Raw genomic sequence first — 15,871 nt, forward strand, 5'->3', positions numbered from 1 at the left:
TCACCGACCGTATAAAGATATATTGAGAAATTAATTCAGCAAAGAATTTTAAACCTAATTAAAAAAATTTAAAAATGGTCTTCAGGGGTGCACATTTCCTTTACGGCGCATCTACTGCGTTATCTGCGGAGCGCGGAAGACCTCCGCTAACATACAGTGATGGGAAACTCAGCTCTGCTTCATCATTTCTCCAAGGACAGCATTTACAGTATTTGGGTATGTTCACACAGAATTTTTGCAGGTAGAAAATTCTGTCTGAAAAAAATCAGCTCCGTTTTTGTTTTTTTTAAGTGGTTTTGCGCCACACACGTTTTTTGCAGTTTTTTAAGGCGGTTTTCTTTACCTATGTCTTCGACAAAGGGAGAAACCGCAAGCGTTTTTTGCTGAAAAACGTGTCAAATAAGGCGGCAAAAATAGCGTTTATTTCTGTCTCATTGATTTCAATGGGGTTTTTGAGGCGGAAAGCGCCTCAAAAAAGGGCATGTCGCTTCTTTTTCCCGCGAGCCCTTTTTTTTGCTCACGGGAAAAAAAAGTCTCCACCTCTCATTGAAATCAATGGGAGTTAATTTCGGCAGTTTTTTGCCGCAGTTCCCGCAGGAAAAAAACTCTGTGTGAACAGAGGCTTTTAGGATATGACTTTTTAAGATATAGACGATCACACCAGGGGAAATTAAGAATTTATTTTTTATTTTCTATATATAAAAATCAAAAAAACAAAAACAAAAACAAAAAAAAAAAACAAAATGGAGGAGATCTGTTTAACGTTGGCTGCATAACAAGAAATCCATTTGCAACACTTCAAGTGACAGATCCTGGCTCAAAACTGTCCAGTGACACAATGCTCATATTATACGCACCCACATTTAAAAAAAAAAAATAATTAGAATAATCATGGTAGGTCCAAAAGCTGGGGAGGGGGCGGCAAATACATGCTGAAATCCGTAGACACCTCGCTCGAAGCAAAGTGCGAGAAAAAAAAAAAAGAAGAAAGTTAGACCTCCCGCTTCATCGTCCCATCTGCATAGATAATAAAGTCGCCAGAGAGGAGAAAACGACTTCGAAACCGCTTTGCTCCTCCCATAATACAACATGTAGTCCGTGAGGATGAGCGAATTCCAAAAAGGAGTTTTATGGCACAGGCTTGGCGCTTCTTGCGGTCACGTTCCTCAGTGGTCAATGATTATCAAGTCGCCGACTGTACCGTAACAGTCATGAGGAGAGGGCGGAGCCTCCCAAATCTTCCGGGAATGGTGAGAAAAATGTTGACACTTTTACTTTTTAACCCCCCCGGCCATTCTGACCAATCATAGAGTATCTAATAATTTGCATATATAAATTGCGTAGCTTGTGGACTTTATAATAGGAGTCTCCAACCGGGCAGTGTATATAATCCACTTGTCTTTGGGAGTTACCAATAAAAGGGGGATGAAAATGGTTTCCAAATGTTTTTGAAATAAATTTAAAAAACAAAAAAAAAAGTTTTTTTTTTTTTTACTAAAACTATTAATAGGTACAAACGTGAACTAAAACCTACGTAAGACCAAAACCTTATTCTATGCCCTGTGCCGCGTTGGCTTTAAATGGAAAACACGAAGCAGCCGGGATTGTATTGACTTGTGGGTTTAATCTTCAGGTTTCCGTAGCAGCTTCTTAAGGAGGGGATCCGGAGCGCTCCTTCCTGAGTGACCGCACAGAACAGGATCATGTGACGTCCTCTCCCCGTTTTGTTTTTGGCTGTCTGTTTGTTAACGTTTTCGTTCCTTTAAGATTCCGCTTTGTTACCGTTTCTCCTGCTGCTTCAGACCAGCGTCAAGGACCGTGTGAAGCTTCTGACCACCGCCGCACACACGCTGCACCCCACGCACGTCCACCAGGTGTTTTTTTTATATTTATATGGTTTTGCACGTCTCAAGTTGCGAGTGGTGTGGTTTTTTTTTTGTTTTTCTTTTTTTAAAGTCCTGGAGAGAAAACTTCACGTTTTCTTTAACATACGGCGGGACTGCCACATCTGAAACTTGTTGTAGGCTGTTCGAAGCATTTCTTCTAAGTGACTCGTGAGCTGCAAGAAAAGACAGATTTAATTCTTGACCTGAGAACAAAGGACAAACTAAAAAAAAAAACACCGCAACAAAGGGGTGAAAGAATCGTCTTCAATTATCTGTGCAGTCTTCAGAGCTGAAATCCCTTAGCATTGCCTGCTTGTTCAGTGTCTGTACAGAATTTTCTCTGGTGATGTATAGTACATCAGATTACTGTACAGTGCCCGATGTAGGAACAACTTACTATCCCTCTACATTGTGGAGTTCAGCTCAGGGTGTGTCTGTCCACAAGCTTGCTGACCGTTTCCAATAGGAACCAATATAAGTGTGACTGCAGCTCTGGAGTATAATACAGGCTGTGACTCAGGATCAGTACAGGATAATAATGTAATGTATGTACACAGTGACTCCACCAGCAGAATAGTGAGTGCAGCTCTGGAGTATAATACAGGATGTAACCCAGGATCAGTAGAGGATAAAGTAATGTAATGTATGTACACAGTGACTCCACCAGCAGAATAGTGAGTGCAGCTCTGGAGTATAATACAGGATATAACTCAGGATCAGTACAGGATAATAATGTCATGTATGTACACAGTGACTGCACCAGCAGAATAGCGAGTGCAGCTCTGGAGTATAATACAGGATGTAACTTAGGATCAGTAGAGGATAAAGTAATGTAATGTATGTACACAGTGACTCCACCAGCAGAATAGTGAGTGCAGCTCTGGAGTATAATACAGGATATAACGCAGGATCAGTACAGGATAAGTAATGTAATGTATATACACAGTGACTCCACCAGCAGAATAGTGAGTGCAGCTCTGGAGTATAATACAGGATGTAACTCAGGATCAGTAGAGGATAAAGTAATGTAATGTATGTACACAGTGACTGCACCAGCAGAATAGTGAGTGCAGCTCTGGAGTATAATACAGGATGTAACTCAGGATCACAGAGGATAAAGTAATGTAATGTATGTACACAGTGACTCCACCAGCAGAATAGTGAGTGCAGCTCTGGAGTATAATACAGGATGTAACTCAGGATCAGTACAGGATAAGTAATGTAATGTATGTACACAGTGACTCCACCAGCAGAATAGTGAGTGCAGCTCTGGAGTATAATACAGGATATAACGCAGGATCAGTACAGGATAAGTAATGTAATGTATGTACACAGTGACTCCACCAGCAGAATAGTGAGTGCAGCTCTGGAGTGTAATACAGGATGTAACTCAGGATCAGTACAGGATAAGTAATGTAATGTATATACACAGTGACTCCACCAGCAGAATAGTGAGTGCAGCTCTGGAGTATAATACAGGATATAACGCAGGATCAGTACAGGATAAGTAATGTAATGTATATACACAGTGACTCCACCAGCAGAATAGTGAGTGCAGCTCTGGAGTATAATACAGGATATAACTCAGGATCAGTACAGGATAAGTAATGTAATGTATATACACAGTGACTCCACCAGCAGAATAGTGAGTGCAGCTCTGGAGTATAATACAGGATATAACGCAGGATCAGTACAGGATAATTAATGTAATGTATATACACAGTGACTCCATCAACAATACAGCTAGTCGATCCTCGCTCGTTTGCTCCATTTAAATGGAGCAATGATCCCAAGGATGGGGACGAACAATCGTTAATGTGATCATTCGTCCCCATACATTGTGCATCTTGTCGGCAGCACATACCCTCTTGACAGGGGGAGATGGGCTTCCGACAAGCAACCCTTTATCTGGCCACATAAAAGATCCGATTAGCAGACAATCAAGCTTTTGCTCGCTCCTCTTAAGAGACAGACTGACAGATTACCAACCCTCAGACAGGACTTACGTTTGTGCTAAGGTAGAGCTTTTTCACCTTCTCCTGGAATGGACACAGTTTAGTAACCTGAAACCTTTCTAAGTTACTTCTCATTTTAACAAGCTGAAAAATAAACACAAATAATAAGAGTCTGGAGGATTAAATGTGGCTACCAAAATCTCTACAATCACATAGACAAAGAACGGCTCTCGCTTTGATAGGCCCTGATGACGGTGATTTCAATCAAAGCCATGCAATGTTTTACTTCTCTTAGGCTGCATTCACATCTGCATCTTGCTCCGTTCATGGGTTACGTCAGACCTTTCCATCGGGAACCCATGAATGGAATCCAAACTGAAACAAACGGAAACCATAGTTTCGGTTTGCATCACCATTGATTTCAATGGTGATGGATCCGGTGCAAATGGTTTCCATTTGTCACCGTTGTTTAAGGGTTCCGTCATTTTGACGGAATCAATACCGTAGTCGACTGCGCTATTCATTCCATCAAAACGACGGAACCCTTAAACAACAGTGACAAGCGGAAACTATTTGCACCGGATCCGTCACCATTGAAATCAATGGTGATGCAAACCGAAACTATGGTTTCCGTTTGTTTCAGTTTGGATTCCATTCATGGGTTCCCGATGGAAAGGTCTGGCGTAACCCATGAACGGAGCCAGACGCAGATGTGAACGCAGCCTAACAGAGAAGAGAACAGTCAGTAACAGCTGATCCCACTACCTGGGATTCTCCAGTCTTTATCTTATTGACATGGTCGCGGACATTTAAGATGTAGCGGGGCGAATCCAAGATGCCAATTAAGGGTTAAGCTAGTGGATGCCAATAGCTCCTACTGTACAGCGCCCAGAACTGCATAATGTGCCTGAAAAGGACCTTCGGGAGGACTGTGTCCTTCTCAGTGTCAGGCAGCTGCTCTCAGCATCACCAGGAACGTTCTCATCAGTGTCAGGCAGCTGCTCTCAGCCGATTAGCAGATAGTAGTTACTTCTTAACTCTGACCCCTAATTGAATGCATTAGTAAAATGCTAAACCTATACTGTAGTATGCATGTGTTACAGACTACGGGAGGTGATCTTACCTTTTCCTCTAAGAAGGGAGTATTGACGGGGAAACAGGACCAGAAATGACGAAGCAGCTCACCCAGTGCCACGTACAAGTGCTTCAGCTCAGACTGGATGTCGTTTGGCACCATCTCTAAAAGGGACAGAGACATTTTATTCAGCACAGGAATAGGCTTCAGAGCAATGAATGCAGCGGCTGGGAGTTCTCCTGGTGCTATGGATTCTCTGTAGCCTTACGGAGTCCTTAGCTTAGTAATTGAGTGATAGGTGGACGCAAATCCCGGTTATAATCAGATTCCTATAATAACTTATTTTTATGCAGCGCTGTGCAGAATTTCAGAGGTGCGCTCATTATTTGCTGCTTGTGCAGCCTAAACCTCTTACCCGCTCTTCCTTGCAGCCCAGGGTTAAAGGGTTTCCAGGATTTAACATTGATGCCTTCTCCTTAGAATGCCCATTGATGAGCGATCGCTGGGAGTCCAACCCCCATATTCAGCAGAGCTGAAGTGCCACACTCGTTTTACTGCAGTAGCCATAAAGCAAACAAGTGTATTGGGCAGAGCTGCAGTACCAGACACAGCCACATGGTGGAGAGAACGGTGGTGTCTCATGTACTGCAGTGAACCCTTGAGACCTGCAGCGATCACACATGTATAACCAATGCTTAGAATAGATGTGCTCCGATAGATTATAGGGATTAGGCCAGATTCACACGAGCGTGGGGAAACTTGGACGTGAAAAAACGTGACATTTTTAACGTCCGAGGTGCCTCAGTGCGGGTCCCGTTTTCACGGATCCCCATAGACTTAAGCCTATGGAGTGATCCGTGAAAACGAAAGATAATGGGACAGGTTCTATTTTTCAAAGCACCCTTCACACGGATGTATAAGGCCTTAGACTGTAGGCTAGTAGCTTCCCATCTCTGTGCAGGATCATCACCCGAGTGTGAATGCCTACCAGATACAGCGTGCGGTACCTTACACATTTATAGGCTCACAATAGTCCTTGTTGATGTGCCATCTGTGCAAAATTAGATAATGCATAAAGTGTAATGCAAAATTCTGAAGTATATGATCACTATGCCGGGATGTCACTGTGACCAATGCATTGGGGGAAGGGGGGGGGGCAGAACTCACGGTTTATGGCTTGCTGGGTCGCTCCTTGCATCAACGCTCCTCCAGGGGACAAAGCAGAAATTGTACTACTAGCAGCACTATTTGAAAGAACCTAAATAAGAATAAAAAGCTGCGATTTGTAACAAACGAACCCTTTTGAAAATGCTCCATTAGGGCGCCCCCCATCAAACTACAGTACAGTGCATGGTCAAAGCACTACCACTCCCATAATGCACAACAGCAGAGCGTGCAATTTAAAAAAATAATAAATGTTTTTAAAAAAAGCATATTTTTTGAAGGCAGCTTTGGATGTGACTGGAGGACAAGATATAATTTATCTCAATATTACTATAATATAAACAAAGTAACCAATATCAAAGTAAAAGAACACTCCAGTTAAAACTGATACACTTACGGCCATTGCCGGGCCTGAGGGGGCGGAGCATGACACAAATTTTCTCCTGAATCCTGTGTCCCGCCACGTCCTCTACAGTTTATCCGTTTTGCCCGGAGCGCTTGTTTAATGGTCACCCACCTGAGTTAGTCTTGGTACGTAGTTTTCCATTTGTTGTTTAATACTATTAAAGGAATTAATAATATCCTGACTGGTTGTATATTGCTGGGACTGGACCGGGGTTGGTCCGTGGTAATACCTGGAGACACACAAAAAAATAAACCGGTAAACAACGAGCGCAGCCACAAGCAGCGGGGAATACTGGTTTTGATGTAATCGGACTGAACGCCGTCTGCGAATTTACAACTTACCGATCCGATTTCTTGAGGTTTAGAGCGATTGGTTTGATGCCGTTACGTTCTCCTAAGTCTTCATAGTCCATGGCCTCCTGCAACTTCACCTACAACGAGAGTCCAGATAAACCCGGCAGATCCACAGCAATGCAATAGTCAGGGTGTGTTCACACGCAGTGTTTTCGGGCGTTTGACGCCTCGAATTACGCCTGAAAAAACGCCCCTAATACGCCTACAAACATCTGCCCGTTGCGTTCAATGGGAATTACGATGTTCTGTTCCCACGAGCCTTTATTTTACGCGTCGCTGTCAAAATACGGCGCGTAAAAAGACGGCCCGTGAAAAGAAGTGCAGGACACTTCTTGGGACGTTTTTGGAGCCGTTTTTCATTGACTCCATTGAAAAACAGCTCCAAAAACATCCGTAAAATACGCCGCGGAAAACGCGAGTTGCTACAAAAACGTCTGAAAATCAGGAGCTGTTTTTGCCTGAAATCAGCTCCGTATTTTCAGCCATTTTTGGTCACTACGTGTGAACATACCCTAAGAAATAAAGCAGGCAGGAGACCAACAAAAATCAAAAGCTACCCATCCCCCTCCCCCTCCCCAGCCAGCGGACGTGCAGCCCTTATTTATTACCTTCTTTACAGCCGGCTGGAAGAAATCAGAGTCGCGGGAGTTGCCGTCGGTGCTGCTCGTCTCACTCTGTTGGTCATTTTGTGGTTCGCTGGAAAAACAAAGAAAACTCAGTCATTCTGTAAAGTAATAAACCTGCAGTAAGGGTCGACTACCAGCCTGTGGCGCTATGCGCCGAGAATATAGAAGATACGATCGTTTATCAATAGCCAAGTCTTTAAAAGATTACAAATTAAATAAATCTCTTTATGAAAACAATAGTTCAGCGATAAATAATGTGTTTTTGTTTATTATTGTTTATCTATTTTTATATGTGATCTAGGGAAAGGGGGGTGATTAGAATTTTGATAAAAACTTTTTTTACGTTTTTTTTTTTACTTTTATTTAGCCCCACTAGGGGGCTTGCACCTGCGATCATTAGTCCATCGCAAAATCAGTGCATTGCTATTGAGACCCGCCACAGTCAGGTGTCAATAGCAGTCTTCCTCTGTTCAGATGGCCTCACCCTTGGCCAAGCCTCTTAGATGCTGCGGTAGCTATGGACCATGGCATCTAAGAGGTCAAACTCTCTGTCAATCAGTCAGGCCTCCGTAGTGATGACCGGGCGCAGCTTCTGTCCCCCGCTTGACCACCAGGACGTACTATTACATCTTACTGCAGTTAGGTGAGCGCAATTAGGAAGTTATAGTACGTCTTTTTGCAGGAAGGGGTTAATTATGCCTCTACAGGAGATTTCGATTATTTTCTGGCTCTATGTAGAAAAATAAAAACAACATAATGGTGTTCAAGGGCTGACATTTCTATTGTTATTCTCAGCAGCTGACCTCTATTTAATATCTATGGGCAGCTTACGGTCCATACAATAATTGGCAGGTAGGAGATAAACCTCACTCTTTTCGGAGACCCGCTGCCAGCACCATGGCACTGTGGTGGTTGAATCGTTTGATGATGGCAGCATTGCTATTCTCTTTCACGGATTTTGAATTTGAAGTCGATGGCACAGGTGAAATCCCATATCCCTAAAAACAAGAACACAGATCACGGTCACCTGCGAATGACATCACAGTCAGTAAGATGATGTCATACAATCCATGGTCTTACCTCATCAAGACACTTGTCCTCCAGAGACATCAAATCTAACATTGGATTTTTGACCCCTTGCGACACTAATGATTTCAGACCTAGGAACAGATCAATAGACAAGTTCATTATAGGGAAGGAGGGTTTGCAGAACGGTGAGGGTCCTCTTAACTACTCTGTGTTTATGCACATTAGAATGCTGTTGATGGATCCAATGACAATCTAATGTCATCATAGAGTAACTTGTTATCTTAAGGGGTTGCATGGCAGCCATTAAGATGGAAAGCCGTCCAGGTAATAAGCGTCCATTAGAGCAGGAGCCGCCCTCTGTAATGGGTCATGAAGGGGGGCCCTGAGCAGGGGACCCCCTCATCTTTGACCTCCATATGCCCTTCACGAGACAACCCTTTTAAGCAGAGACAGTCCAGCTCCTGTGTAGCAAAACAATAATTCAGCAGATTTAAGGAGTCTGGGAATGCCGGGTGTTTACCATCCAGTGTAATCTGTGATTGGATCCCTAAAAATTGCAGTCAAAGATAATGTGAAAAAAAAAACAAAAAAAAAAACAAGCACCCTTTAAATTGTATCCCTTTAATTTTTTCCAGGTCCTCTGCAGCTTCCGGTTACCGCACAGTGATTGGCTGCTGTGCTATGACAAGAGGAAGCGGCAGGGAGCGGCGCTGCATTTAAAAAGTATATTAGAATTTTTGGTTTTTAACATTGTGAGACACCTGTGACGGTCATTTTAGGGGTCAGAAAGCCCCTTTAACCTGTGTGTGTCAGAGGTGTAGAAATCAAATTGTGAGCCCCCTGTGAGTGATCGCAATCTGTCTGTACAGCGCTGCGGAATAGGTTGGTATTATATATTATAGAGCGAAAACTGAATATAATAAAATCACAATGACCTTTCTCGTCGAGCTTGGCGCACTCTGCAAACAAGTCTTTGGATCCAGTGTTGAGTCGGTCTCTGTGGAAATAATGGGATTGAAAAAAGCGGGTCCAGAACTCTTTTTCGGTCATGTTGTGGGGAACGTTTTCATCATATTTCAGCTTGACTGCGAGAGAATAGAACACGGGGTTAAGCATTTAGAGAGAACCTGCCTGCAAATCCAGAAAAATGTACAATTTCATGTCATACGAATCCGACTGGGAAACACATCTACGTGGACATTATATTTTCTCAATGCACGGGGGGCACTTAGGGGTTTCATAGTACCTGGAAACAAGCCATTCATGAGAAGCTGAATTAAACGATAACATTCTTTCTGCTGCCACTAGGGGGAGCTCAATGGATATGGATTTATTATAGAGTTCAAATACCTAAGCAGTGAGCTCCCCCTTGTGGTAACTGCAGGCAAACAGAATCTTATCATGTAACTGTGATGGGAAGAAGGAATTTGGAGCTTTGATTCATAAAAACAGAGCTCTGACCCCTAATAAAAAATCTAGGCCTATTAGGATTAAATATAATAAAATTCTCACCTGCTGGATATGTGCGAAATATGGACTCAATGATGTCCGGAGTCAGGTTATATCTCAGACCATTGCAGCCATCGGTTTGGGGACGGACATCAGCCTTAAAAAAAAAATGAAACACAGAATGACATTTGTTTGATGCTCTCCTGCACATTTTATATCATTGAGCCCCCCCAGAAAACCCACCAGGAAGGCAGCGGAGATCCCCACGTCTTGCTTGTTATTGGACAGACTGTTCTCCAGGGAGTTGAGGCTTAGACGATTGGCCCAGAACTCCTCGGCGCTGATCACCTGACTGACGACGAGGTCCTTGTAGAGCTGGAACAAGACCGGGTCGTCCTTCAACATCCTACAACAAGGGAGCAAAATGAAGCGACTATTTTATCCGCCGTCACACAAACCGTACAGCGATTTTTTTTTTTTGCACGCCCTTCTCAAATAAAGAAAAATGTATATATATATTTTTTTAATTGGAGGCTGAAAACACGTTTTAACACAGCTGAGGTTTGTTACAATTTACTAGCAGCGGCACAAATCTCTCTCCTTTCCCGGATTCAAGGCTGCTGGTCATGACACTGATACATTGTAACAAACTGCTGCTCTGTGAGCGGGACATGGTCAGGAGGTGTTTGCAGCCTTTGAATGGTAACAGCAATGCTTCACCTGTTCTTTTCCTCCAGTTCTTTGTTAGCCTTCCTCTTGAACTTGGGGAGCAGCTGCTGCAGCAGCTCTTTCACGGCATCCCTTTCCTTTATTGCTGTGCTATCATTGGAGAAATGGAAGTTTGTGTTCTCTCCCGTGTGCAGGACGAGCTGAAGTTGGACTTTTGCTTTACCATCGGGGCTGATTTTCTGACCTGGAACGAGCAAATAATCACACATGGGAGACGTCTTTTAAAGGGATTGTTTACTTTGAAGAGTTTCCCATGTGCCCGATACGGAGGTAACAGAGAAGGGAAGGATCTGAGGCTGGACTACTGATTCTGTCTCCTTCTGATTTCTATGTGTCCCACTTATCTGCCGCGATCGAAGACAGGTAGGATGTAGATATTGATGCAGATGGTGATTTGGAGCACTGCAGCTGACCGTAGTCAGACGTGATCATGTTGTCATCAGAACCTCTCAGTAGTGCAGCCTCAGGCTTTGGGCCTGTAACTTCAAAACATCAGATCTCAGCATAGTAGATATTAAAACCCCTTGGCGACATCCCACGTACTATTACTGAGAGGTCGCTAAGGAGATGTATGGAGCGCGCTCTATGCTCAGCGGGTGACGGCTGCGTTATACAGCCGACACCTCACTCCAACGGGCGGAATCAATGAACACTTTGATTCCGCCCGTTGTAACGGTCGATTGCATTTAAATTGTTAGAATCAAAGGGGCGCCCCCTCAAACACGCCACCTCGCCCCCCCGCGACTGGCCGGCCGTGATGGTTGTCATGGCAGGCCTAATGAAGGCCCCTAAGTCTGCCATCTTTCAGTATCATGATATACTGTAATATATTAGTATTGCAGTATATCATGCAAGAGATCCAACGATCGCTATGTTCCAAAAAAAAATAAAAAAAAGTATTAAAAGTTACAAATAAAAAACCCCCCAAAAAAAAACTTTACCCATTTTTTTTCCCTAAATCAATATAAAAAAAAAAATATTAAGTTAACTTAACTGGTATCGCTGCGTCCCTAAAAGTCCGAACTATCACAATATAGCGTTGTTTAACCCTCTCGGTGAATGCCGCAAAAAATAAATATATATATATATATAAAACGCGCAAAATGCTGTTTTTTTGGTCAGCTCTCCAAAATGGTATCGGTGAAAAAAACAGCAGCTCGCCCCGCAATAATGAAGCCCTCACAACGCTAAATTGACGTAAAAATAAAAAAAAGTTCTGCCTCTCAGAATACGGCGACACCAAAACATTTTTTCTTTTAGCAAATAATTTTTTTTTCCTAAAAGTGGTAAAACATAAAACAAAACATATAAATTTGGTATCGCCGCAATCCTATCAACCTGTAGAATAAGGTGCAGATGTCGTTTTTACCGCCTGATGGATGCCGTAAAAACAAAACCCTCAAAAAACAGAGTAATCGCAGTTTGTTTTTTTCCATTTCACCCCACAAATATTTTTTTTCAGCTTCCCAGTACATTACGCGGTACAATAAACGGTGCCATGAAAAACGAAGAAAGGGGTTATAGCTTTTGTTCAAATTTCATTCATTTTGCTGCTACTGTAATACGCGGCAGATTTTCCGCAATGAAATCCGTAGCGTTTATGCTACATGTGAACCCGGCCCTAAAAGTGATTGTCTAATAATAGTCCCGCATTGACACAATATTACACTTCAGGGGTCACTCACACTTGATATCTGCATACATGTGGCTCACGGTAAACCGGTCCTTCCCCTCGGGGGCCCAGGCGATCCTTTCGGCCATCAGGTAAATGGCCCCATCTTGTTTCTTCTGACGAACTTTCTTGACAATCAGTAACACTTCTTCGGATGACGTCGCCATGGTGGAGACGGGACGGGCGCTGCGTGAAAAAAACGTAACAATGACTAAACTGGAGCAATGCAGAATACATATCGGGTGGACTGATGAAGTGCAGGGTAAGATTAATGGAAGAAGGTAAAATGATGAGAGTGATGGTTATCTATAGCGCTATGGGCGCAGGTCCAGGCCGGGGAGTGAAACTAGAAAAAAGCAAATACAATATATCTGTTTATTGGAAACCAATACTGAGGCCACTGCAGCTCCCACTCGGTATACCCAGCTTTCCCTATATCCTGAAAGGCAAATTTAAAGGGGTATTCCAACCTTCATCACCTATCCACGAGATGATAAATGTTAGATCTGTGGGGGTCCGACTGACCCCAGTCTCCTGGCGCTCCATACAACTCTCTATAGGAGGTATAGAAACAGCTGTTCGCTCTCATTTGATTGTTCCAGTGCCCCCCAATAGAGTTGGTCGCTGCCCCATTGAATTCACGGATGTGCTGGTGGGGAGGGACGTGAGACCGGGGTCCGATTTCTAGCAATGAGTGGAGGTCTTAATGGTTGGACCCCCAACAATCTAACATATAAGTGCAATAATCGCAGATCAGCAGCCGCCTGGACCCAGATGCATTTCTTACATACAAACAAAATCCTGATCGTGGCTTCTCATTTCTTGGCGGCTTTCACTGCCGGTAATTAAACACATGCAATAAATGAATCACGCGCTGATGATGAAGACAATGGCCTCGTTCATAGACAGCAAATGCTGAGTAACGACACAGTGAACAAATCAGATGACAGGGAAAAACCAATAGGGAAGATATATAATAAATGACGCAAAGGAAAAGCGGAGCCGTTGCCCATTACAACCAATCAGATGCGAGCTCTCACTTTTAAGAAGCCCTTTGGAAAAGCAAAAACAGAGACATGATTAGTTGCTATGGACGACGGCTATATTTTTGCAAAAATCTTGATAAATTTCTCAACATTTTCAGGATCTCTGCTTGCTGTGAGTGAATGGGAACATTCTTGTTTACATCCAGAGACTAAAAAAAAAAAAAAACTCCTGACCTTTACACTTCTAACTGAGGATTTGTTATAATTGTATCAGGCCGCCTGGAATACAGAGTGATACATTGTAACAAACGATCGGGACAGAAGAAGGATTTGTGCTGCTGATGTGTTTTGCTCACAGGGGGATTGTCTAGACTGGATACAATTGGAACAAACCCTCAGCTGTGAGAAGTATTAGGCCAAAAAGGGTTTGCAGCCTATGGATGTAAACAAGAATGTTTTCATCCACTCACAGCAAGCAGAAATTGAAACAGTCTGACAGCCCCAGGAAAATAACATGCAAGTCAGTTGGGGTGATAACCGGCAGCCACACAAGTTCTGGATGGATAGATGGATGGGAGATATTCACGGAGCCGAATTTAGGGCTTGGGTTCCATTCACATATTTCTTACCCCGACTCTCCTCTGCTGGGATCCAAATATGCAGAATGAGCATAGACAGCAAATGTGGCCACGTAAACAAGACCTTACTTGCAAAACGCTAATTCTAGATTATTTGTATTCGGCTGTTTCCATCGCATCCATAGACATTGAATGAAGCGGCGCCGCGCATTCCTGTCCTACGTCCATTCAAACTCCTCCTAGCCACCGTCTTGCGGCCGAGGGGAGCGGGGTCGCCCATTCTGGTGATCGTGGATAGGTGAAAAATGCTAAAGGCTGGAATACCCCTTTAACGCTTGAGTGACAGCTGCAGTCCACAAGATTGAAAGCAACTCAATGTATTCATGTGGACTGCAGCTGTAACTCAAATGCTTTTCTCCCAGTTTCAACTGTATCTGCATCTTCATGACGTAGATACAGATGAATCCAATACGATACTACGTATCGCTGGACGCGAGGCAGTGACGTCATCGCGCCTGTCTGTGCCGATCTGCACAGACCAGAGGAGCAGAGGGGTCTCCCCCACTCATCATTGTAACGGGGTTCAGTGAGTATGTATATTATTATTTTTATCAGGCACTATTGGGGGCATTATACAGCGTGGGGGCAGTTATGGGGGACGTTATACTGTGTGGGGTGCAGCTATGGGGGAATTATACTGTGTGGAGGGCATTAAACTGTGTGGGGGCAGTGTCAGGGGGTATATTATATAGAGTAGTATACAGCAGGCTCAGGAGATAAATATGAATTCATGGTCGTAGCATGCAAATAGGGGGCGTGATATGCCAAAAGAGGGTGTGGCCTAAATGATAGTTCAATAATCGTAGTCGAGGTTACATGTTCAATTAATCGTTGGATTTAGGTCATAATTGCCCAGCCCTAGGTTTTACGTTACCCTACAATAGTGGTCTGCTACCTGCGACTCTCCAGCTATTGCAAAACTACAACTCCCAGCATGCCCTAAAGCCTGCGGTATAGAGAACAGAGTATTAGTAGAGAGATCACAGGGGTTTTGCATTACCGTAGGACAGTGGTCGACAACCTGTGGCTCAACCGGCGGTTGCAAAACTACAACTCCCAGCACAACAGCCAAAGGCTGTCAAGGGCATGCTGGGAATTGTAGTTTTGCAACCACTGGTGAGCCACAGGTTGCTGACCACTGTCCTAGAACATGTGTTGTCCCAGTGTATAAAGGCTCGTGTATTAGGATATATAAGGTAAGCTCTGAAGACAGCGGTATAAACATGGAGCTGTCACTAGGTATAGGGGCCAGTTTATTCACATATATAAGGTAGGGGGTTCTCTATTACATAGGGCTGCCCCTGTATATAAAGGCTGGTGTATTACAATACATAAGGTAAGGGTGGCTTCTGAGGAGCTGTACTGGGGCATGATTCTGTGACTGTGTATAGAGGGTGGTGTATTAGCATATATAAGGTAGGGGTCACTATGGATACATATATACACGGTGCGGCTGTCGGCGTGTACACGGTAGGTAGGTGAGGTATGAAGACACATACCGCTCCGGTTAGGCGCACACAGGCAGCAGCTCCATGCTCCCAGGCGGCCCCGCTCACCGCTTCCTCTTCCTTTAGCTCTAGCTACGGAGATTCGCGCAGTCCAAACTACCCCCTGTGTAACACAGCTGTCCTATGACCGCTCATTGGCTCGTAAGTATCACATGGCCCCCGTGACAGCCGCCACAGGTTTATGGGAGCTTATTGGTCAGTACGGAACGGAGCTTCTCATTGTTTGTTCCGGGTCACATGGGATCTGCAACATTCGTGAATCCAACTAGCGGGTTCTAACCACGTGACGATAGCTGGGCTGGACTAGTAACTATGACGCTTTTAAGGAACCCAACCACCAACAAAATGGCGACCATATTCTCCAAAACCTACAAAAATAAGTTCTTGTTGTATAT

The 15,871-nt window shown here is 43.8% G+C and overlaps 1 protein-coding gene across 1 annotated transcript; it reads right to left on the reverse strand.

Annotated features, from left to right (window-relative positions):
• Positions 1–717: 717 nt before the first annotated feature.
• GTF2H1 (general transcription factor IIH subunit 1) lies at positions 718–15,654 on the reverse strand. The gene is made up of 15 exons (XM_075838089.1): positions 15,468–15,654; positions 12,358–12,530; positions 10,664–10,856; positions 10,187–10,349; positions 10,007–10,100; positions 9,430–9,579; positions 8,546–8,625; positions 8,336–8,463; positions 7,448–7,535; positions 6,828–6,916; positions 6,598–6,715; positions 6,084–6,174; positions 4,965–5,080; positions 3,893–3,985; positions 718–2,059 (listed from the first exon to the last, which is right to left on the reverse strand). Exons 2-15 carry the CDS (start codon positions 12,509–12,511, stop codon positions 1,973–1,975), a joined length of 1,644 nt encoding a protein of 547 aa, XP_075694204.1. The 5' UTR covers positions 12,512–12,530; positions 15,468–15,654; the 3' UTR covers positions 718–1,972.
• Between the last annotated feature and the right edge of the window lie 217 nt (positions 15,655–15,871).

This window comes from Rhinoderma darwinii, chromosome 9 (assembly GCF_050947455.1).
Source record: "Rhinoderma darwinii isolate aRhiDar2 chromosome 9, aRhiDar2.hap1, whole genome shotgun sequence".
NCBI lineage: Eukaryota > Metazoa > Chordata > Amphibia > Anura > Rhinodermatidae > Rhinoderma > Rhinoderma darwinii.